Source organism: Eleginops maclovinus, chromosome 3, assembly GCF_036324505.1.
Source record: "Eleginops maclovinus isolate JMC-PN-2008 ecotype Puerto Natales chromosome 3, JC_Emac_rtc_rv5, whole genome shotgun sequence".
In the NCBI taxonomy this organism is placed as follows: Eukaryota; Metazoa; Chordata; class Actinopteri; order Perciformes; family Eleginopidae; genus Eleginops; species Eleginops maclovinus.
In genome coordinates, this window is record NC_086351.1 from 2882065 (window position 1) to 2904954 (window position 22890).

The window sequence follows — 22890 nt, forward strand, 5'->3', positions numbered from 1 at the left end:
TGAAGGAGGAACCAGTGGAAGCATCAGGCAGCAGGTAGTGAAGGGGCAGATCCGTGGACCAGATACTAGTGTGGGGCTGCTTAGCTCACACCCCTCGGGTTTTTTTCCCCTTCTCCTCGGATTCTTGCCTCGGTGGCTCTTTACTGGCAAAACCATGGTGGCTAAAAACCGAAAACAGACCGGTAAGGGTCCAACGACCCAGGCTGACCGGAGCCCGCTTGTTTCGCCCCCTGCCAAAAGTAACGCCAGGCGAGCAGGCAAAGCTTTCAACGGCTCCCATCCTAACGGGCTCATCAGACACAAGCTGGGGCTAACTCCTTCTGCAGTCGCAAAGCTGGGGGTCACTCTTCTGCTCGGTGAGTTAGCCTGCTAGCTTCTCGGCGGACTCCCCGAGCTAACGGCTGCTAACGTTGCGTGTATATCAGTAGCATTAGCGGGTAAATGAAGTTATCTCTACCGCTGATTAGTTGGCTAATGTTAGCACATAGCTAGCTCACCAGCATTAGCCACCTATTGTTGCTAATAATGAATTTAAAAGTGTTACTACCTGCATGTTACTTTATAACAGGTTTTCTTGCAAAAGTTCAAGCTACTGTTTTTATGGGATATCTTATAAATGCACCGCAGCAGCCACATGTTATTACCTCAGTCAGTAAAAGTATCACAGTGTAGGAATGCTCTGGTACAAGTCAAGGTCCTGCTCTCAAAATGTTACTCAAGTGAAAGCACCAAAGTATTAGCATTAAAATATACTCAAACTACTAAAAGCAAAAGTAGTCTTGTTTGATTGGTCCATTTCAGAATAATATCTCTGATATGTTTTATAATGATTGATCACTAAAGTGTTCTCAGAGCTGGTAAATGTGCAGCTAGTTTGAATGGCGTTGTATAATAAGGGGGTAGCTTGTGAAAGTGACTCCAGGTTGAGAGAAAGTACACTATTTACCTCTGAATTGTAGTGGAGTAGAGTTACTCAGTAGCATGGGAATACTCATATGAAGTACACATTTTTGTTAAGCAGTATTTAAGGTTGATTCTCTCTGTCCACAGCTGCTCTGACTGGGTATCTCCACTGGTAAGTTTCACTATAAGCCTGTTATTGCTCACACATTTCTGCTGTGTTTACTTGTGGATTCAGCTCTTGGCTCACGTATTTCTCCTGCTGTCATCAGGCATCATCTCTCACAGCTGTTTGAGAATGACAGACACTTTTCACACTTGTCAAACCTGGAGAAGGAAATGGCTTTCCGGACAGAAATGGTAAATAGATTACCGTTGTTGTGGTTTCATTGTTATGGATGCACTAATAGGTTGTTTTGAAGCAGGTGCCACTATTTCCTGTTGTGTGACAGACAGTACGTGCACAAGTGCAATTGCTGGTGCACAACACACATATAGGCATGTATGCAAAGCTTGGTACTGCAGGACTGCAACTAACAATGACTGTTATTCTCATGTGGTACAACTATTTTGAGACTTATTGGCTGAATGATTGCAAAACAACTTAAACAATAAGTTACATGTGCCCTATTGGATATCTTTACATATCTTGTTTTGTCCGACCAACAATCCTTAACCCTAAGCGATTCAATTTACGATCATTTAAAAAAGAAAACGAAAAGCAGTACATTCTTTTATTTGAGAAGCTGGGACCAGGAAATGTTTAAGATTCGTCCTTTACAAATGACGTAGTATTCATTGATTGTAAGAATAGTTGCAGAGCAGTGTCTTTGTGGTTAGACCACCAATCAATAAACCAGCTAATCATTTCACTTTTATGCTGAGACTTGCTGCTAATTCAACCCTCGGATTGCAATCAATATACTTTTGGAACAGTAAGATAATATTCTGCTTTCTATTTGGCAGCAACTATGATATAAGGAATCAGTTAGACGACGAGCAATGTCCATTTGTCTACCGCCTTTATATCTGTATATCTTGCCTGTGATCAGCCATGACATGAGGTGCATTTTTTATTCCTAAAAGGAACAGTAGATAACAGTGTAAGGGCGAAATGTCATCCCCCAAAGGATTAGGTGTTTTAATTTAAAATAGTAATAGGCAGAAAGTAATGGTAAAATACATTAGATTTCCAGCTTCATCCACCGTAACGGAACTGCAATATAAGCCTTCCTCAACCAAATTGCTCTGTAGTGAATAAGATGGGATGTCTTTCTGATGTGGGTTATAGATATAAATCAAGCCGAGTGAATCGGTTTGTATTCTGGCATTGTGTTGTTGTACAGAACAAGGTGATCACATAGCAATGGACCAACAGTATTGGCATTTCCAAGCACAGTGTTTCTATTTGACAACCAGTTTTTTGCTAAAGTTGAGCAAAGATGGACTATGACCTGCAAATCTGCCAGAGCTGGTCAGAAAGGGGAGGCAGTCTGGAACGTGTTAGTTTACCAGGTTTCAGTTAAAGTGAGGTGGTGAAACAAAATGAATATTCAAAACAGAAGTGTAACTTGACCATACTGACTCACTACCATCTGCACATTCAGAGAAAATTACAATCTTCCTCCCACAGTTTTATAACCAACATTAAACTTTGGCCATCCAAACTGATTTTTCACATCCTAACAATATGCAGTATGTGGATTCATTTGCAACATCGTGCTACTCGAGGGTCAAGTCAGTAAACGTGTGTGTTTGAAAGCAGCATATCTTCATCACTACAACCGCAAAAGTGGCTGACATTCCACAGGCAGCGCAGTATTCGTACCCCTCTCTGAGCGATGACAGTGAAGGTGACGATTTGATCATATGCAAACCGAAGATTTTCCTCCGCTCACCCCTGCTGTGTGCTTCTAAATAGGCTGTGAACCGTTACCATCTGCTGCGCCTGTAGAGCTCGCTCCGGTTGCTTCCGTCTGAGTTGAATGTTGTGGAGTTATTTTTAGCGTCTGTCTACCGTCTCTCTGTATCACTCTCACTCTTTAAACATCTCTTTGTTTGTTCTTCTTCTCCGTCACTCTGCCTTGACCTTCCCGTTCATAATGTCTTTCTCAGTCGCTCTGTTTGTGCCTAATTGAGTGTATACATCTTCATTTGGTTCCAGGGTCTGTATTATTCCTACTATAAGACCATTATAGAAGCTCCCTCTTTCCTGGATGGCCTCCACATGGTGATGAACGATCGGCTGACGGAGTACCCTCTGGTTATTAACACGCTGCAGAGATTCAATCTGTATCCAGAGGTAATGCTCATTCTGGCATGCTATTCAGATGCTTTGTAGTGTATGATGGGATTACTCATCATAGTGTTCAAAGATGTTTATTTATCAGACTCTAAACTGGCTTAAACATCCTTTTACTGGTTGCATTAGCACACAAATAACTGATTTCAATTATTCCATATCTGTATTGTTATATGATTTTGGATATTAAAAGTTAAAGCACAATTTTCTAAACGTAGGTCATTGAAAAATATAATCAAATCATCACGGTGCACGTTTTCTTGTGTCTTTCGTGGATTTTATTTGAGTTATATTTTCCAAATTCTGCATAAACCAACTATTGCTCTTACTGTGATTTGGATATTGCACTATTGTATAACATGTCCTGAAGTTGTGCAGCCCTAACTGCAGTTATTTTAATCAATGCTGACATTTTATTTAAGGCGATGACATAACGATGTTACTCTCCATCTCCACTTAATAGGCTGACGTCAGAGTTTAAATGAAGTCTTGTTTTACACACTCTTTTTATACCCTGCATTCTCTATAACCAGCTGTATTTTAGGCAGCATTATTTACTCATTCATAGAAAGCTGTGCAGAAAGGATCAGTATCAAACCCCTCAGGGTAACAATTGAAGCACTGAAAAGTCTTCAGTGGGAATCCTGTGTGTCTGCCCACCCCCGCCCTGAGATGAGAGGACACAAAGTCTTTTCTACCAAGTTGTTTTAACAGGCTTAAAAACATCCTCCTCTGCTCCACAGGTGGTCCTGGCCAGCTGGTTCCGGGTGTACACGAGTGTGATGGGATACTTCGGGATTCCCACAAAGATGTGCTGGGCCATCAACCGAGGGGAGGGGCTCACTCCCGTGGACAGCTGTGAAGGTACAGACTGCAAATACCCTCATTTACACACACACTCACACACACTTGTCACAGGCAGGTTGAATGACGACTACATTACACGGGCAGATAGCTTTGTTTTTACAACCTAGAGCTACAGCAGCATTTAGAATACTCTCACGCTGAATTGACTGGATGACTCATTTTATTTCAGACTTTGATGATTTTTCTGAACTTGTGGATGCAGTCAAACATCCTCATGGGCGAGTTGGCTGATCAAAGACATTTTTACAGAAGGAATTCAACACATTCATGATTTGGAGCAAAATTAAACAGATTTTGCTACAAAGTTGCCCAACAGGGGGAAACAAAAGGAACCAAATCTGACCTCCAGCAGCTAAAAGCTCACTAATTAAAGCCTCACATCTTGTTTGTTTAACACATCCAAAATCAGAAGTGTAGAAACAAGAAATTATGGTCTTGTGTGTGTTGCGTGGTGGCTTATTTCTTGGCCTTGTGCCAGGACTAAGAGTCTTGTCACCACTGTGAGGTTCCAGACAACCAGAGGCAACACAAGGAGGTCCAAAGCCCATCTTAGAATAAGGGTGTCCTTTAAAAACAACTTGCTTAACTATCATAAGACAAGCAAAACAGCACATCCTTTGAGAAGATCTTGATATGTCTGTGCTTTTTTGCATAACAAATGTCTGAAAATCCAATAACAGCAGCAATAACACAGCTAGGGAACACTATGGTCATCATTAAAGCAGCTCTATGGGAAATACAATGATTTTAACCTACAACATACAAATAGTCTCCCCGTAATTGTTCACTGGAACATTTCCCAGAAGGCTAAATCTGTAATCTGTGTGTTTCCGTCAGTCCCATTAGTGAACCCCTCCCCAGGGCCAAACGCACACACGGCTGTTTTCACCATGTTCACACCAACCTGACGCAAGCTACCTTGCATAAGAGCGACCAGTCAGAAGAGAGGGAACACTTCCTGTAACTGTGAGCACAGTGACTGCATTAGCCACTGTATCTGGGTGAAACCTTCTGTTCCACAAAGGGGACACATTTTTTATTCAGTGTAATATGTTCTTGCGTCTCCTGTTCTAATTAGGTCGACACTCGCTGGTCAACGGGAAGTGAACTGTTAGTTTCTACACATCTCAAGTATGCCACACTCGGCCCTAACAATTTCAGTTCAGCTTTTATGTCATTTAAATCTCTAATGTGTTTTATAGACTTCCCTCTGCAAGCAGAAGTCTTTATTTCTTTTCAATCTTGCGCTTTAAAAATAACTTTGAGCCCGATGTGAGCTAATGTTCAGTCTCTCCTTCCAGAACTTTGTTTTTATTATGGTTATGTATCCATCATTGAGAGGTCAGAGAGAGAGGAAGGGATTAAACCAAACAAAAGCCATCAACATTATAGGTGTAGTATTTGACATTATCACAGAAAAATGTCTAAGAACAACCAGACCTATGTTTTATATGTGCCTGCTAACATTATCCCACAATTTTAGAGAAAATGACATATTTTTTAAGATAGTATGTGGTTTAAGCCTCCACAACTTTTAGTTTCTTCCCCTTTCGTCGCGTAAATAAACATTTGTAATGTTCTGTTTACTTCAGTCCTCGTTATGGCCAACTCCCTCTGTTGATTGCTAATGTGTTTGCCTTCAGGGCCAAACACACTGCATATTCTCTGCCTGGACTTTGGAGAAAAGGATGCATGTGTTTTTGATATGAACACCCTCTGGATTTGTCGAGTGATTGTGACAGTTCAGATTATAGGATTTGTATTTGACTTGGATGAAAAGCACAAGACGATATATGATGCTGATAATATGTAACGAATAAATCAATTGTTTTGAACTCTCATATAGTAAAACATGAACAATAAAAGGCAGGCCACAGAAAGCCTGCAGCCGGGGCTTCTGCGGTGTGTTGTCCTCATATGGAGAGCAGTGCACAATGAACACATGCACTGGGAAAAGCTCTGCACACACACTTACCTGTTTTAGGAGCTATTTTTACACTTTGACCTAAATTAGAGATTGAAAGAGTCTGAAACTTCCACCCTTTATCAGCACAACCATGAAAAGGTTTCAAGTATTAGACAACCAGTACCAGAGTCCCACTCCAATAGTAAATAAACACAAATAATAATGATGGAAAGAGAATACAAAGGTGTTCACAATTCTTACTGTATGATGTTATTTGCTCCATGTGATGGATACCTACACTCTCTGAAGCCAGCAGAAATAGGTGGGAGGTTCTGGTTTCAACCACTTCAGGGCCGCTGTAAAAAAGTTCTTAATAGATACGTCTTAAGCCTTTCTTCTAGACCCTCAGGTAATACTCCCAGTAAGGGCCACCATCGGATTTAGAGCAATATTCTGCTGGAGCACTTCTTTAAGAGCCTCAAATATCTCTTTCCAAAATATATGAGTATGATTTGCCACAGTTCCTCCAACACAAGTTAAACTTCCAGACGTTTTACTGTAAAAGCAGAAGTGTGTTCAGGATAGAAACTTCCTCTGGAGGGAACTTTCTGTCTTCAGACCATTTACATGCACCAAAACCTTTATACACACTACAGGAAAGGAAAACGCTTCTGAGCACATCGTGTGTGTGTGTGTTTGTGTGTGTGTGTTAGGGATGGGCGACCCGGCGTATTTCTACGTGACCTTCGTGTTCCTGCTGAACGGCGCCATGATGAGCCTGTTCTTCATTTACGGTGCCTACCTCAGGTAACTCCACTCGCAGAGGGCTCGCTCCCGTCACGCTCAGACGGCCTTCAGACAGGAGAGGGTGATCCTGATGACAGAAAACAGTTCTGTGCTCCGTCTCCTGTCAAATACGGGTGTAAAACATGAGATGGAGGATGACCTTTGGTCTGTTCTCTGCCTCTCTCACCTCTATCCGTTATTCCCCGTCTAGTGGCAGCCGACTGGGCGGCGTTGTGACCACGATGTGTTTTTTCTTCAATCACGGCGAGGTGAGTGCACCGCCCGGAGAACTTAACGCTCGTTGCTTCGTCTTGTACTTTTGTACAATAAGTCTGTGGGTGTGAGGATGTGAAATGTGTAAAGGCACTCAGAAAAACCAAGGAATTGATTTCAGCCCTCAAAGGAGCTTAGAGACCCAAAGTGGAGTCCCTCCTCCTCTCCAGTTTCCCCCAGAGCACTAGGTCTCTATTGTTAAAGCTCAGTATGTCAACACTCACACACATTCACTGTTTAGTCTCCGCTTAGCTCTCTTGAATAGAGCTGCAACAATAAGAACATTTATAGATCAGTTAATGAGGATGGATTGATCTTTGAAGTATAATGCAGATATGACAGAAAATGCTGCTGGCCGCTTCTCAAATATGGAGCATTTTGCTTTGTTGAATTAGGTTAATTTATGTGATACTAAACACATTATTTGGACGAAAACAATTATGAGAACGTTTAGTTTAATTCCAATCCTGCTGTCTTATATATTCTTCTCTTCTCTTTTTGAGTGCAGAATCACAAAAAATGTGAGTTTGTGGAGTAAAGTCTGTTTGCATATAAATAGTTATGTGTGATTCTATCAAAGCACAGCCACAGGTTCCTTCTTATAAACTATCAACACTGTGTGGCAGTCCAAACAACTTCAAAAATGACCTCAGATAAAATGTTGTGTGCCAACGCTGCTCAGTACAGTAAAACCACTCGTATACGTAGCAGCAGGGGATATGCAAATGTTGGTTTAAAATGCATCTGGCTCATTAAAATAGCAGCATGTGCTCCTGTAAATGTGGCACTAATTATTCACAAGCCACTTGATCTAAATACTGAAGGTCCTGGCTCCAACCATTAACGTTTATGGGGTTAAGTTATTGGTTTATAAAGCAAAACTGGGAAACTGTGATGTTAAATAAATAAGCCGTCCATTCAGACTCCAGAGAGCACAACACCCTGATGCTGGTGGGGATACAAGCATTGTTTCACTTGCATGAAAAGTACAGGTGAATATATTCCTAAGCTGCAGAACTACATCGAGTAACTCTATGCTCTGTGAAGTTTTGATTTGCTTTTAATGTGCATGTTTTGTGTGTGTGTTAGAGCACCCGTGTGATGTGGACTCCGCCCCTGAGGGAGAGCTTCGCCTACCCTTTCTTAGTGCTGCAGATGCTGCTTCTCACCTACATCCTACGGTAAACTCACCAGCCTTTCTCTCTCAAAATCCCAAATCTGAACTGTTAGCAAATTACAACTCAACAACATGTGTGTAATGTCGGAGTGAAGCCATTTCTCGTTCTACCTCTGTGTGTAATTAAGGGGCTGTTTAAAAGTCTAGTAGAGTCATTACACATGAGGCTTAAAACACGCAGCTCTCTAAGTTTTGATCGAACGCGGTTCAACATCGTATAGTGGATTATTTTGGTATTCACTCCCTGAATGAAATAACCCATCTCCATTGCAATTTAAACTACTTGTCTAGACTCACTTTTGATAACAGGTGGTCTTTTTTATTTAGTTTTCCACTGTGAATATTACCCCATCAATGTAGGCAATATTCTCAGCTGATTGCCGTAGCGCCGCCTCATTAAACTACACTTTTGAAACCCGACCGATTTTAAAAAGTCAGTGGTCTGCAGTGTTTTACCTTTTAGTAACAACTCAGCTTTCTTAGAACCTCAACCAAAGCTGTACCAGGGAAGTACTATCCACAAATGTTGCTGAAAACCAGAAGAAGAGGGAGTCAAGTAGAGCCACGCTGTCTGTTGGGAGAACATTGGGTCCGGTCAGGTCACTCCTGTAGCCTGGGGCTGTCGGAGCGCTGCGATGACATCACCACCTGTCTCCACACATCCCAATCTTCCACCAGTCTCATGCACTGCTTTCCCTGTCCACCTCTTAATGTCCGTCAGCCCTTCTCCCGTTGGCCTACCTGCTCCACTTGCTCCCTCAACTGCGCCGTGCATGATGATAGCGACCCGCTAGCTCTTGTTATATGCTACAATCCGCAGTCCTAGAAACCCTTCGAGTGCCTGCGTCACTGAGCTGTCTGTATGATGCATTTTCCATGTCGTTTTCCTGTGGGAGAACATCAATAACCTGGAAAAGCATCTGGTTTTCTTTTTGTTTCAACACTCTGTTAAATATGTGAAACAACAGAAGGAAAAACATGATCACACAGCTGTTCCCTCGTCCCACTAAAGATAGACGGCTACAGTTTGTGTTGTGATTAGCGGGGTGAAGCAAAGCTTGTTCTGTTCTCTGCTGAGCGCTGAAGCACTGGAGCAGCAGCGGTGAGAGTTAATGTACTTGTCACACAGACTAGTTATCTTGTCGTTGCACATGAGCTGGCAGACGCCACCTTGTGTTATGTGAGTGCAGTGAGTAAACTGTGACTTGAACGCTGTGTCATATTTCTGAGGCCGGCTCGTGCTTTGGAGTGCTCTCAGAGGGAAACTGAATGTGTGTGCTTGTGTATACGTGTGTTCTCTAAGCCGTCTCAAAGCGTCTTCTGTTATCTCCTCCACACCCACACTCTCTCACCACTATATATATGTTTTATTCCTCTCTCAGGACACGGAGCCCGAGCAGGACAGCCTTGGTCGCCCTGGGCATCTCCAATGTGTGCTTTATGCTGCCTTGGCAGTTTGCCCAGTTTGTGCTGCTTACTCAGGTAAACACAATGTGAGAGAGACATTGAGAGGGAATGTGGGAAGAAAGCAGAAGGGGTAGAGAGATTAGGGAGAAAATAGAGACTTGGAGAGAACAGAGGACTCTCGCGAGGAAGATGCAGAGATTGCAGAAGCTGGGAGAGAAACAGGAAAGGGATGGAGATACAAACAGAAATACATTTTAAAGGGAATCATTGCCCCCCCCCTCGTCTATGTAGGTTTCCTGTATTGTTAAAGTTTTCTTTTTTCCAGGTGGCTTCTCTGTTCGCTTCTTACATCCTGGGTTACCTCGGCGCTGCCAAGATGCAATCCATCCTCGTCACTCATATGGTACAGTACTCTACCTTTCCACAATCTGAAATGAATCCATCTGTCAGAGTGTGAAGAGTGTTTCCTTGTCCTAACTTTAAATGTGAGTTTGTCAGTGAAGCATCATGCAATGGCACCTTGTGTTGGGACCAAATTATTTAAAGGTCATTTTCAGGATCATATCAGTATGTAGTGTCTCTCCTGGGACATGTCTCCATGCTTTAATGTTCAAAAAGCTCTTTATGTTTCTCATACTGCCTGTGCTGCAGCACCTCTTTTCACCCTCTGTCTGAAACCTGTGTGTGTGTGTGTGTGTGTGTGTGTGTGTGTGTGTGTGTGTGTGTGTGTGTGTGTGTGTGTGTGTGTGTGTGTGTGTGTGTGTGTGTGTGTGTGTGTGTGTGTGTGTGTGTGTGTGTGTGTGTGTGTGTGTGAGGATTATGTTTTGTGCCCAAAATAAGTGAAAGTATTTCCAGCTGCTGTCCCCTGAGCTGTAATGCGCTCCGTCTCGGTTCTCCTTATCTCGCTCAGCTCCTCGGCCGGAAAAATATCTTGAGCCGTGAGGACAACACCAGCCGGGGGTGACTTTCTTTAGCATCCACGACGCCGCAGCGTGTGCAGCGCTGCCTTTTACCATTAAAGAGGGACGATATGTAGGCAACTTGTTGGCCCTGACAAGGACAGTGTGTGTGTGTGTGTGTGTGTGTGTGTGTGTGTGTGTGTGTGTGTGTGTGTGTGTTTGTGTGGGTTGTTCTGGCCATACGTCCCTCTTCTCCACATTCCTCCCCCCTAATCCCCTCAGCATGCCAAGCCCTGTGTGCTCCACAGATAAGGAGAAGGCTCTTTGTGGTAAGATGCTGGAGATTTGTGTCAGAGGGAAGAATATGCCTCTGCATAATTTAGGGAGCTTGGCAACGATGACTTTGTGTGTGTGTGTGTGTGTGTGTAACTGTGTGACTGTGTGACCGTGTGTCTGTGTAACTGTGTGACTGTGTGTCTGTGTGTCTGTGTAACTGTGTGACTGTGTGTTTGTGTGACTGTGTGTTTGTGTGACTGTGTGTGTCTGTGTGTGTTTTCAAAAAAAAAAATGCATGTGTGTGTGTCCTCTGTGACCTACAGCGCTGTGTAGAGCCTGAGTAGTGACACTTGTTACAGGGAAGACAGACGTAGAGGACTGCTCCCTATTTCAACATGAGATCATCGACGGCCCATCAGTACTTAAGAGCGTTATCACACATTAAAAGCCAGTCTGAACCGGGGATTTTAGGTCAGTGTTTTGAAGGTGGGGGTCAGTGCAGTCTCTAATGTGTTGTGGGGTTCCAGAGAGAGGGGGCAGCGGTGCTTGAGTGATTTGTGTGTTGAAGGACAGGGAGCCAATTACCATTGCCGCTTAATACGATCTATCCCGGACCTCCCTGCTGCCAAAGAGAGGCGAGGATACGTCATGCTTAATGTTGTTTGTCTCGCTCATCGCAGAGCTCACATGTTTCTAATCATTCTATTGTTCCTAAATGAATGAACACCTCCTCTCCTTCCTCTCGTGCTGCAGATCACCCTCGCCGTCTGCTTTGTCCTGATGTTTGGAAACTCCATGCTGCTCACGTCCTTCTACGCCTCCTCGCTCGTCTCCATCTGGGTGAGTTGATAACCGTGTCCTGCATGTATCCTCGAATGTTCAATGCAGTGAGTGAGTCAAGAATGGTTAAATTTGATCCAAGCATCCAGCTGGTTATAGATTAGGTTGAGGAAACGGCAGTGCAGAGGAACATCTGAATGCAAATCCACCGTTGAGATTAAGTGTGTTGGTGAGTTTGGACTTTTTTTAATGATGTTTTCTTTATTTTTTTCCAGGCAATCATCGCATTGAGGGATCGATTTGCTCATCTCTTCAAAGCTGGCATCATCATGTGGGTATGTGGCAATGATTTTCTGTCTTATGTTTAGAGGGATACTATGCCTCTTTGTAACTGCAGAAATGATGTAGCTATAAAGCAGTCTTTTATATTTAAATAAAGCTGCTATTGATTATGCAGTTTTGATTTGGATCAGTTAGTTTGTTTCACATTTAAATGAACAATAAAACTAACCCATATTTGGCTGCAGTTTCTGGCCACGGTGTCAGTCCACAGCCTCTTTGGACGTTCCCAACTCTCCAGCACTTTACAGCTTTAATTACAGGTCGCTGTCCAGAGTTATATGTGTGTGTGCGTGGGTGTACACGTCAGCCTGTCAGTGTGTGTCTGTTCTCCCTCCTCAGGTCATGCAGGGCTTGGCTTGGGTCGGCTCCACAGTTCTGCTCAAATTCCTGCTGTCCACCGTCCTCTGCGCCTCAGATGATGTAAGCTGCAGCAACTTTACCTTTAAAGAAAAGTCATGAGGCTGGAATGAAGGCTTGTATTCAGTTTGAATTATGTTGACAGTAGATTATATTCCTGATGAGGTAATAATCATATATAGTTTAATTTATGACTAAAATAGATGTTTATAAGGATTATTTTTTGCAGAGGAGAAAATCCCTGAATTAAAATGGTATAATTAAGAGAGAAAGAAACTCTTTTACTCTTACTAATTTAATGGATGTATTTATTTGAACAAGGACCATGCATACAAATACCTTAATCCCAAAAAAGAGAAGGGATGATTTATGCCAGATTTGAGCTGATAGCTAATTTCAATCTGCAGTCCTTAGGCAGGTACACAGCAAACACTAAAAACATTGCATAATCTCTACCCCACAAACAATAATGTCAATAAGATAGTACATAGTGCAGGTATGATATAATATTACAACACAAACAATCTGATTACTGTGTAACTGATGGTATGATGAGATTGTGCAAAGGCGTCTCAGTGGGACTTCTATACATGTGTGTTCTTAATCTCAGAGAATATTCAAGTTATTCCTCAGAAATGTACCACTGTAATGTTGTAAATTCACATATAAACCCCCTCCCCTTTGTTTGGCCTTAATGTCAGTACACATACCGTTTAATAATGGCACATTTGGACTGGCTTTCTGAGAGTTCACAGGCTAACAGTGGGTCATATTGTTCCATGATGACATCAGAGGATACTGAAATGAAATGCAGTCACACGTTTAAAATCATGAAGCAACGTTTTTCGTTCACGAATAAATACAAAAGCATGTCTGAGATATGTGTCTGTTTGTGTGTCTCTTCCAGGCGCACATCAGTGGACTGATAAAGTCTAAGTTCACGAGCTACAAAGACTTCCACACTCTGATGTACACGTGTGCTGCAGAGTTTGACTTCCTGGAGTTGGAGGTAAAGTTAATTTTGAGCAAAATCCGGCCCTCAACGAGATTAACAAATAATCCTCCTCGTGCCTTTGTGTGCTAAAGTGTTCCCTGAGGTAAAACTGAGGGGGATTGGTGTGAAAAACATGTGTTTGTATCTGCTGTCTTTACATCAAAGAGTCTGATGAAGTAAAAAGGGAACCAGATCTGTGCTTTTAATTTCAAAGGAAATAGAAACCTGGCAGCTCATTTTGATTTTAGCTCTATTCCAAACTGGACCCTGTTACTATGCAGTGCACATTATACGATTCCTTACAGTGTCTCTGTCTCTCCCTCAGACCCCTTTACGATACCTTAAAACGTTGCTGCTGCCCATCAACATGCTGGTGGTCGCCGTCATCGCCTGGAGGGTAAGACTTCATGTAGCTTTTGGACAGAACGCGGACAAACGAGCAGCAAAACAAATATGACCCCCGAAAAAAAACATCTTAAAGTGGCAATTATGTAGTCCTTGTTAACGGGGTCCGTGTGTGGCTGAATTTCAAGTTCATATTAGTATTTAGTGCCTCTACTGTGACATGCTTTAATGTTCAGAAAGCTCTCTATGTTTCTCATACTGCCTGTGCTGCAGCTCCTCTTTTCACCCTCTGTCTGAAACCAGAGCCCAGTCTGCTCTGATTGGAGTTTTACTTCTGTAGAACTGTTCGTACACAGGCTGCATCTTTACACATGTAGCATATGTAGATTTAGTATATTGAGATATCACGGGATACAAGGAGGTAAAAAAAAAAAGCATCATAATAATTCATTTAACATTTGGAGAAAAACTACAATCAAATATTTTTAAAAACTATGAAATGAATAAATACAACTATAAGATATAACAATAAGAAAAGAATTCAAACTGAATTTCATAAATAAAACCACACTAAAAAATGTTGAATGAAAAGACCAATTAAAGGGGGATCTAAAAATCAGCTGTTCTAATTACAGCCATGTTTCATTGTTTGACAATCTGTGGGAAGTGAGTCTTATTTGCAGTTTGTATTTAGAGGAATTGTACAGATGTGTCACCTTACAGAACAACACAGCAGGCAGTCACACATCAGATGAGACGCCTGCTCTTTAATTTCAGTAGATTGCAGTGTGCCCCTGCATGGGAATCGTAGCTCAGATTTACATGTGTATACACCTAAGCTTCCAGAAAGGAGGAACAGTGAGATTTATGTCTGATTCCTTTTAACATTATTTTGATTCCTCTGAAGGGGAAGCATCAGTAAAAAGGGGATACTTAAGGAAGTGCTCTTTATGTAGTCTAATCTCATTACGCCTTGCCCCCGCTGAGCCAAGAATACATAAGTCGGTTTGACAAAGCATGGGATCCAGAACATAAGCTCTCTGCTCCTACTGTGCACTGTTAGTTGGAAACATGGCATTATTCTAACCGTTAGTCTTTTGCAGACTTTCCAGGATGTAGTCCGGTTCCTGAGGGACGGAGGGAAGGCGTCTGTGAAGCCTGAGGAGGCTGATGAGTCTGCAGGGTGAGCGTCCGGAGCCTGGTTGCTCATTTCACTTCCCTTAACCAGCAGGAAAATCCAAATGAGTGTGTAACAATCCGTCATCAAAGCTTACAACGAGCAATATCTTTAAACGTCATCTTTTAAGAATTAGGAGTTGGCCATTTTTTACGACTACAGTGTATGGGGACCACTGTAGGTTTAGGGTTAGACAGAACCAGTGGAGCGGTGTACAGTTCTGTGTGAATGTGGTGGTAATGAGATAAAATAACTTGAATGTCCTTTGACCTTTCAACTCTCAAATCACGGAGAAAAAAAACTTGAAAAGGAGTGTTTTTTTGGGGTGAATTTAAGAAATAATGTTCCTTGTAAATTCACAATTCGACGACCTGAAATAACCTAAATATGATTCCATACATTTTATCCGGGCTCAAGTGTGCGATATCACGTCTTTGTGTTCTGTGTTGCAGGTCTGAAATAGCCGCCAAAGGAGAGGTGAGAAGAAATACTTTCACAGCCTTTATGTCGTTGTTAAATATATGCACACACCTTATCATAATCACACCTCAGTGCGAGCTCTACATTTGCAGAGTAGTTTCCTTTTTCTAAATCTGTTCTATTCGATTAGCTTCCTCCACGTCTGCTCAGTTACTTTGTCCCTTAGGGATTTCCATCCCTTTTCTCATTACTGAGAAATGAAAGGTAGCTTCGCCTTCTGTTAAAATACCTCCCTCTGCTGCCTTTTGTCAGCTTCTCCCGTAATATCCCTCCCTCTCCCTCCCTCCCAGGGCAGAAAGCGTTCAGATGTTCCTCCAGCAGCCGCACCGTGTGGAAGTTTCCAGAGTTTCCCAGATAATTGCTTTAATGTTTCCGTACGGCTCAATGAGACCCGCCGAGAGCTGAGGGTGCTCTGGATCCTCGCAGCAAGATCAAAGCATCATGCAGATGTCATTATACGATCGTTCTCGAGGCAGGTCACTTTGAATTGGATCTGCCTCTGGAGAGATCACAGCAGGGCTGAGACTTAGGATTTAATAAGCAAACGTTGCCGTCACATTTTCAGAAATATCAACTTTTAGTGATTGAGGACACTAAATTATCGGCATATTCCCAACCTCCACTGTCTTTAAAAAGTAACAAGCCAATGTTAATGTGAAGTAGAAACTCAATATTACAATCCCTGGAGATATTTGGCGAAAGCTACATCAGCCAAAGGTTTTGTGCTGTACCACCCATCGCCAGCTAGTGTCAGTAAAGCACCAGGAAATAAATAAGGGCCGATGATCCAGCAACGTGTGTGATTGTGTCTGTGCAGATGGTGTACCACAGCCTGCAGCTGCTGGCCTTCGCAGTGCTGGCCGTCCTCATCATGCGTCTGAAGCTCTTCCTGACGCCACACATGTGCATCATGGCCTCGCTCATCTGCTCCAAACAGGTCTGTCTCTAACCCCAAGTCAAAACAAAAATATTTGTTTTCATCATGGCGTTGTCCTTACATCTTCTGATTAAATCCTCAGTATGCATGGTTTATAATAACAAGAGGTTAACTCATTTAGTCCTTCACTTATGTTCACTCTCGCTCTCAGATTGTTTGAGAATTGGGGTGCGATTGTATTTTTTTAAAAGTTACACGGTTGCTTTTAGTTCTGTAGCAGAGGATAAGATGACCTCTTAATATATCAATGTTATGTATTTAATTTAGGGTCGCATGATTGACAATACAACAATTGTTCAAGCTGCTTTAAATACCTTTTCTCTGTCTTTCTCGGTTGTGTCAGTTGTTCAGCTGGATCGGGGAGAGGTTTAAACACCAGGTTGCGGTGTTTGCACTCATGGCCATCATGGCAGTACAGGGCATTGCCAACATGCAGGCGCAGTGGGCGATCATCGGAGAGTTCAGCAACATGCCGCAGGAGGAGCTGCTGGACTGGATCCAGGAGAACACCCCGCCTGGTGAGATCAACGCACCTCAGGGACAGGCGCTTTTTTATTAACGCTTTGTCTTAACTCTTGAATTATTAAGCAAGCCCAAACCTTGTGGAGATTATTACCCATGTGTGCTTTTTACTGTCGTTTGCTTTTTAAGTGCCCTTTAAAATAATGAAATGAGAGTTAAAAAGCAGAGCATTTGAGGGAATCTATCGGTCTATCCACGAGAACACAATGTGACCGTGCGGTTCCACAGGTGCTCTTCATCGTCTCCTCTTCTGCAGCAGTATATGTTTTTTTGATCAAAGTGGGGAATTTGCGCCACCTACTGGTTATCTCGATAAACCAAATTGAAATGTCTTTTATTGTCTGGTCTCTGGACTCACCATTTGAATGGACACCCATCAGTCAATCAGCCATAAGTATTTTCCGGGGCTTACGTCTTTAAACCGTACAAGGTAGAGAATTATAAAAACTCAACGACATTGTCTGGTTTTTGTTTTTGTGTGTGACTGATGCAGATTCTGTGTTCGCCGGGGCCATGCCCACCATGGCCAGCGTGAAGCTCTCCACAGGGCGGCCCATCGTCAACCACCCCCACTACGAAGACGCTGGTCTGAGGTCAGTAAAACTCACAGCAGCACAACTGCTCTTAAACATAGACCAGAAAACACAAATGGTAATAACTTGTTTAGTGAAACGATGAAGGGCAAAACATTTTCCACCAAAAATACGCTGCATGGTTAGGAATCTTTAGTTCAATGTTTTTTATTCACTGTTATTATTTTTGATTTCTTTTTAATGAACAGATGTTTTTATTTGGATGCACATTGATTTACTGACTGCTCAGAAATTAATACAGAATTGTAATACATATATATATATATATATTATTCTGGAATAAGCTTTACGATTAACTAGTAGTAACTAGTAACCTTTGCACCTTTTTACAGAGGTAAGGTTTTAAATGCAGCACCGATAAAGGAGTGTTTTCACAATTGTGTATTGGTGCTTTTGCAAAAGTACAAGCTCCATGTATGTCTTACACCTGTACCTGTACTTTGCATGTAGTTGTCCTCCACCTTGTTCATTGTGTCCCTCGCAGGGAGAGAACCAAGCTGGTGTACTCCATGTACAGCCGCATGTCTGCCGAAACAGTGAAGGGGAACCTGATGAAGCTGGGGGTGGACTTCTTTGTCCTGGAGGATTCCTGGTGCACCCGGAGAACCAGGTAACCTCAAGCCACCAGAGCCCTCTCACAGGAGGGGGAACTTTTCAACCTGTTTTCTGTCATATTTAGATTGTGGGTATTATTTTATAATATGATAACACTGTATTGAAAGATAAAGTCCGAAATCTTTGAAACAATTGCTCAACAAACATTGAAATCACAGAAGATCATTTTTGCAAGGCTCTTTAATGTGCATTTGATCTGGGGTTAAACAACTCTGTATTTGATTTGATTTTGCATTAAAGGGGTAATTTTATGCACATTTTCAGGTTCATATTTGTATTTTGTGCATCTTACCGTGAGGACAAATGGTGTGTATTCCTCTTTGACCTTGTCTTCCTTTCTCTTCACTCAGGCCCGGCTGCAGCATGCCAGAGATCTGGGACATTGAGGATTCACAAAACGTCGGTAAAATCCCCCTTTGCACCCACATGTCCAGGAGCTCACGACCCCACTTCACCACCGTCTTCTCCAATGACATCTACAAAGTTCTCAAAGTCCCCAAAGATCTGAGATAACGGCGTGAGATGGACTAGTTCAGCACCTTGATCTTTCACCCGGTTTTGATCAGTCACTGCCATTGCTGCTTATTACTCGGAGTCCGGCAGTTCCCCCTCTGTGCGGTGCTCTGATTCACTGAGCGGATGGACATGCCAAAACAATTCGCCCTCACTTCTCAGTACCTGTGGACTTACTGTGGCCAACCATCTTTACTGCTGCGTCGTTTTCATACAGCAATGTTTCCATTACGCCAAAAGGTTTCCTGGCTTTTAGTTTGTTGCATTGGTTCTGGTTTACTTTCAGAAACGGTGTCTTCAAAGACGTGCTGTTCATTCATCAGTATTATCTCTTACCCTAAAGAATTGATTGTCTTTGACTTTGGCTTAGGAAGTATGTCACTCGTTGATGTCTACATAACTGTGAAGCAATACCCTTTGCAGACTTGACAAAATCTGACTTCTTCTATGGTTCTGCACAGTGTTGATCTATGGAAAGACTTTTCTGTAGTGCGCTATTTTCATAATTTATTTGTGTGTAAGTATTTTTATGCAAAAAGTGTTAAGAGGTTTCTTTAGAGGCCAGCAGTGTTTTAAGAGTCTTTGGGTAATCCTGTTCCTGTGTTCGGAAGCTTTTCAATACAATTTTTACTGCATATCATTCAGCTTTCAGCAGGCAAGCTTTCCTTCTTACTTCAGTTCTAAAGTGACAGAAGGAGTTGTGTTTAAGGAGACTGTCTCTTACTGTGCCCCGTCTCAACCTTTTTGTAAATACCTAAACTTTTTGTAAAATACAACTGTACGGCCTTAAAGAGGTTCTCTTTCTTTCTTACTGTAATTCTTGCCAAAGGAAGTGTTGTTTTTAAAGCTGCGTTTGTGGGTTGCTGTAACGTTTACAGTTACTGATCAAAAGATATCACTTGGTAGGTTTTGCAAAAGTCAACTCAACCTATTTGTAGCAGTGGAGTTACTTAATGGTAGCAGTCGTCGGTTCCTTCTTCATGATATAGGTTTTATTGCTTTCTTCCCGAGAGTTAATGCACTCACTTGGGTATCCCTCTCCCAGCTATGGGCTAGCCAGCTGACCGCCAACTGACCGCTAGCTGCTAGTCACCTACAGCTAGCTGACAGCCAACTGAGAGCTAGCTGCCAGCCACCTACAGCTAGCTGACAGCTTTATGAGCGCTAGCTGACGGCCAACTGAGAGCTAGCTGACGGCCAACTGAGAGCTAGCTGACGGCCAACTGAGAGCTAGCTGACGGCCAACTGAGAGCTAGCTGACGGCCAACTGAGAGCTAGCTGACGGCCAACTGAGAGCTAGCTGACGGCCAACTGAGAGCTAGCTGACAGATAACTGAGAGCTAGTTGACAGCCTTCTGAGAGCTAGCTGACAGCCTTCTGAGAGCTAGCTGACCGCTTTCTGAGTGCTAGCTGACCGCCAGCTGTAGAGCTACCTGACAGCCTTCTGAGAGCTAGCTGACAGTCTGAGAGCTAGCTGACAGCCAACTGAGAGCTAGCTGACAGCTTTCTGAGTGCTAGCTGACCGCCAGCTGAGAGCTAATTGAGAGCATTCTGAGAGCTAGCTGACAGCTAACTCAAAGCTTCATTCGAATGTAAAAAACCCATTCATTCAATTGCAGGCTTTCCCCGTGAGAGGGCGCTTTCTTCACGAAAACACACAAACGGCATACAGAGGAAACTGGACTTGGTTTGGGCCTCTAGACATACATTAGTTTTTTAACTTGAATATTGTCTGTGGCCCTTCAGTTATCAACATACCACTCTTACAGACATGATGGGGATTGATCTTCTCATCTAACTTTGGGTAGGAAAGCTTTCAGATGTCTTTTTATAATATTTGTCTATTTTGTCTGTATTTACAAAAATAAAAAACTTGCCTTCAGCACCATCGCGTTCACTGCTCTTTAATGATTGATAGAACAATTATATATCAGTTATTTTCTTATGACATAAGACAAGCACATCCGCAGAAGGTGCCCGTGTAAAAGCAAGACTCGAGGCTGATTATTTTGTTTGGATCAACGTCAGAGTCTCACTCTTATTTTAACCTTGTGATCACAGGATGCCTTCCGATGTTATTGCAGGTCTGCTTTAAGCTAGCTGGCCACAAACATAGCTAACCAAGTCATTTCAAATATACTGACAGAACACTGACAATTATGAAACAGACTAACAGGGAAGGTTGGCCAATGTCAAAATCCCTTAACGTCCAAAAGTGCTCCTGGCTCAGCTGTGTGCGTCACTTTTTAGTGTCCCCGTTTCCATTTGTTCTATTTGCAGCTTCTCGTTTATGCAGAGCTTTGAGTAAACATGTGAGGTATATCTTGTAGCGATGTGTGCATACAATTTATGGAAGAAAATGTGTGTGCGTGTCCAAAGTGTGTGTGCTCACAGGAGGTAATCAATAACAATGTGTGCCTCACTAAGTGACATGTGTCCGTTCATAGGGGCCCCCTAACGTATTCCGGAGGTGGTTATACAACATTGCATTGTTTTAATTTAGCTGATAATACTTTGGTATTTTGTAGATTCTAGTAATGAAATATTTTGACAATAGGGTTTTGGTACTTTTACTTAAGCAAAGCATCTGATTACTTCTCCCACCTCTGTCTACCGGTGATGAGCAGTTAGCAGCAGAGAGGAGAAAATAAGGGCCCCTGAACGACATCCTCTCTGCACTCTCAGAGCGTAACTAACTGTGTGTATGAACAGATGTAATACACCCCACATGTCTCATCAAACTGGTGAACGTTTTTCTAAGTTCTGCACGTGTTGTCAAGTTGGTGAGGTTGTTTCTTTATTTGCATGTGTTTCTGCACCTGTGGTTTTTTTGTTTGCATTGTTTTGGAAAGTGCAGCTCGTTTCTCCTAATAGAAGGTTTGGGCCCTGTAGTGTTCGGCCATAATTAACGAAATGAATATTGTGCTTTAATGAAGTGCACGTGAAAATGGTGATTGAGAACATAAAGTCATTTCTTGCTGATAATATTTAGTGAGGTATAAGAGTGAGAATTGGTCATTTTCTCGTAGACTTCTATAAAATCCTTTTTGATTTGCAATGCAAATAAGTAAAATCACATGGTTGAAACATTTAGGAATGAGAATCTACTGGCAGATGTGGGTAGTACATCGACTTAAGTACCGTACTGAAGTACGACACTGGTACTTAATTTGAGTATTTCCATTTATTGCTACTTTATACTTCTATATAAATCCTCTACATTTCAATATGGACATAATGTAATTTTATTCCACTACATTTATTTATTCTTTAGCTGCTTTTAACAAAATTCATTTCCAGAGATTAAACTAGTCGACTAAAAAGAGTCAACATATGTAAATGCTTCTTAATGCAACAATATATCTCACATTTAATCATAAAGACAAGGCACTTTGTTTTACTTCTTCTTTGTATACTTTAAGTTCATTTTGCTGATAATACTTTTGTATTTTGTAGATTCTTGTAATGAAATATTTGGACAATAGGGTTTGAATAGACACCATTCGGTGAACGGTGAGAACAGAGGTTTTATTTCTGGAGTTTAATAAAATAACTCCCAGTCTGAGCCGCAGTCACCTCAGATCTTCAGCAACTGTAGATAAAAACCCTCAAAGCTGAGCTTTATATATTTACAATCTCCCCCCAAAGATTGATTGATCCTTTATGCTTTATATTGATCTTTTATTTCATTTTTTTTTTTTACATTTTATGAGAGCAGCATTCAGACTTTACAACCATCATAGCCTCTGGGGAGTCCACCGAGAAGCTAGCAGGCTAACTCACCGAGCAGAAGAGTGACCCCCAGCTTTGCGACTGCAGAAGGAGTTAGCCCCAGCTTGTGTCTGATGAGCCCGTTAGGATGGGAGCCGTTGAAAGCTTTGCCTGCTCGCCTGGCGTTACTTTTGGCAGGGGGCGAAACAAGCGGGCTCCGGTCAGCCTGGGTCGTTGGACCCTTACCGGTCTGTTTTCGGTTTTTAGCCACCATGGTTTTGCCAGTAAAGAGCCACCGAGGCAAGAATCCGAGGAGAGGGGGAAAAAAACCCGAGGGGTGTGAGCTAAGCAGCCCCACACTAGTATCTGATCCACGGATCTGCCCCTTCACTACCTGCTGCCTGATGCTTCCACTGGTTCCTCCTTCACATCTGATGAAGCTCCGCCCCCTGCCGGCCGTCCGTCACATTACAAGGGGCTTCTGCTTGTAACCATGACAACAACAAGCAGCGGGTACCAGACGGTTTACCAGACTGTTCAAACACACACACACACACACACACACACACACACACACACACACACACACACACACACACACACACACACACACACACACACACACACACACACGTACAAGACAATGTGTTTTCGTATTTGTATGTATTAGTTATTATCTTTCTCTTTGTATTTATTTCCTAAAAAACAGTTCAATCTGACACACATTCATC

General features: G+C 42.4%; 1 protein-coding gene across 1 annotated transcript; it reads left to right on the forward strand.

Moving 5' to 3' along the window:
- Window positions 1-17: 17 nt before the first annotated feature.
- dpy19l1l (dpy-19-like 1, like (H. sapiens)) lies at window positions 18-20333 on the forward strand. Its single transcript, XM_063879723.1, has 22 exons — window positions 18-356; window positions 1051-1075; window positions 1173-1260; window positions 3065-3202; window positions 3946-4066; window positions 6689-6782; window positions 6973-7030; window positions 8124-8215; window positions 9594-9693; window positions 9944-10021; window positions 11547-11633; window positions 11849-11908; window positions 12255-12335; window positions 13180-13281; window positions 13592-13663; window positions 14715-14794; window positions 15241-15265; window positions 16086-16205; window positions 16549-16723; window positions 17221-17320; window positions 17805-17930; window positions 18286-20333. Exons 1-22 carry the CDS (start codon window positions 155-157, stop codon window positions 18446-18448), a joined length of 2187 nt encoding a protein of 728 aa, XP_063735793.1. The 5' UTR covers window positions 18-154; the 3' UTR covers window positions 18449-20333.
- The last annotated feature ends 2557 nt before the right edge of the window (window positions 20334-22890 follow it).

Bases quoted from the DNA above. Each gene is read 5' to 3' on its own strand.
- dpy19l1l (XM_063879723.1), top strand. From the start codon at position 155: ATGGTGGCTAAAAACCGAAAACAGACCGGTAAGGGTCCAACGACCCAG. The intron at 4,067-6,688 runs GTACAGACTGCA...TGTGTGTGTTAG, and splicing joins TCCCGTGGACAGCTGTGAAG to GGATGGGCGACCCGGCGTAT. The intron at 11,634-11,848 runs GTGAGTTGATAA...ATTTTTTTCCAG, and splicing joins CCTCGCTCGTCTCCATCTGG to GCAATCATCGCATTGAGGGA.